This window comes from Coregonus lavaretus (assembly GCF_964263955.1).
Source record: "Coregonus lavaretus genome assembly, contig: HAP1_SCAFFOLD_8741, whole genome shotgun sequence".
Lineage (NCBI taxonomy): Eukaryota > Metazoa > Chordata > Actinopteri > Salmoniformes > Salmonidae > Coregonus > Coregonus lavaretus.
The window spans coordinates 17,542-19,236 of record NW_028156548.1 but is presented as its reverse complement, the minus strand read 5'-3'; the positions used below and the strand labels follow the sequence as shown (position 1 = coordinate 19,236).

The window sequence follows — 1,695 nt, the reverse complement described above, 5'->3', positions numbered from 1 at the left end:
AATGTGTAGCTATATACAGGAAGTACCAGTACCAGATCAATGTGTAGCTATATACAGGGAGTACCAGATCAATGTGGAGCTATATACAGGAAGTACCAGATCAATGTGCAGCTATATACAGGGATTACCAGTACCAGATCAATGTGGTGCTATATACAGGGAGTACCAGTACCAGATCAATGTGGAGCTATATACAGGAAGTACCAGATCAATGTGGAGCTATATACAGGGAGTACCAGATCAATGTGGAGCTATATACAGGGAGTACCAGATCAATGTGGTACTTCCTCCTCTCTTCCTCCTCCTCCCTCCATCCTGTCTTCTTCCTCTCATCTACCACATCCTCCACTCCCTCCCTCTCTCCACTCCCTCCCTCTCTCCCTCTCTCTCTCCCCTCCCTCCCTCTCTCCACCCCCTCCCTCTCTCCCTCCCTCTCTCCCTCTCTCTCTCCACTCCCTCCCTCCACTCCCTCCCTCCCTCCGTCTCACCATCCGTCCACTCCTTGTTTCTGGAGTTCTGAGATGCCGAAGGACAGCGCTCCCATGAAGTCGTTCCTGCTGGTCATATCCCAGTCCCAGATCTCCACCGACAGACGACGGTCCTTATCAGCATCCTTCAGGGGACTATAGACCAGGGAGGAGAGGGGGAGGGAGAGGGGGGAGGAGGGGGGGAGGAGGAGAAGGAGAGGGGGAGGGGGAGGGAGAAGGAGAGGGGGAGGGAGGGAGGGAGGGAGGGAGAAGGAGAGGGGGAGGGGGAGGGAGAGGGGGAGGGAGGGAGGGAGGGAGAAGGAGAGGGGGAGGGAGGGAGGGAGAAGGAGAGGGGGAGGGAGGGAGGGAGAGGGAGAGGGGGAGGGAGGGAGAAGGAGAGGGGGAGGGAGGGAGGGAGAAGGAGAGGGGGAGGGAGGGAGGGAGAGGGAGAGGGGGAGGGAGGGAGAAGGAGAGGGGCGAAGGAGGGAGGGTGAGGGAGAGGGGGTGGGAGGAGAAGGAGAGGGGCGAAGGAGGGAGGGAGAAGGAGAGGGGGAGGGAGGGAGAAGGAGAGGGAGGGGGGGGGCAGAGGACACTCATTAGGTCATTAATTATTTAACAAAGTGTAGAACTGTCTCTCTGAAGTTGAAGGTCTTGTGTTGTAACAAAGATCCACCTTTAAGTTACAGAAATCTTACAATGTGAAGGGTTTCATAACTCTTTAACAAAGGTGTTGTAAAGTTCAGAAGCCTTTTTTAACCAAGATAGTGTAAAGAGTAGTGCCAACTGAACATACAATTTGAACGTTTCGTCCCAGGTGGGGTTGAGGTTGCACTTGACGGTCTTGGTCTTCTGCTTGGTGTCACTCTTGGGGTCGGGGATGAGTTTGAGCTTCACGTAGGGGTCAGACAGACCGTTTGGGTCCATAGGCACCAGGTTACAAGCATCATGGACTGGAGAGGAGAGGAGAGGAGAGGAGAGAGAGGAGGGGGAGGAAGGAGAGGGAGGAGGGAGAGAGGGAGGATAGGAGGGAGAGAGAGAGGAAGGAGGAGGGAGAGAGGAGGGGAGGAGGGGAGAAAGAGGAGGGGGAGAGCGAGGATATGAGGAGGGAGAGAGAGAGGAGGGAGAGAGAGAGAATAGGAGGAGGGAGAGGAAGGAGAGGGAGGAGGGAGGAGAGAGAGGGAGGAGAGAGAGAGAGATGATAGGAGGAGGGAGAGAGAGAGGGAGAGGA

At 55.7% G+C, this 1,695-nt stretch overlaps 1 protein-coding gene across 1 annotated transcript; it reads right to left on the bottom strand.

Moving 5' to 3' along the window:
* Positions 1-488: 488 nt before the first annotated feature.
* Positions 489-1,409, bottom strand: LOC311126220 (protein kinase C beta type-like; the record flags this gene model as incomplete). The annotated part of the gene is made up of 2 exons (XM_084200232.1): positions 1,261-1,409; positions 489-623 (listed from the first exon to the last, which is right to left on the bottom strand). Coding segments are annotated over exons 1-2 (266 nt in total), but the record flags the coding sequence as incomplete, so codon positions are not given.
* Between the last annotated feature and the right edge of the window lie 286 nt (positions 1,410-1,695).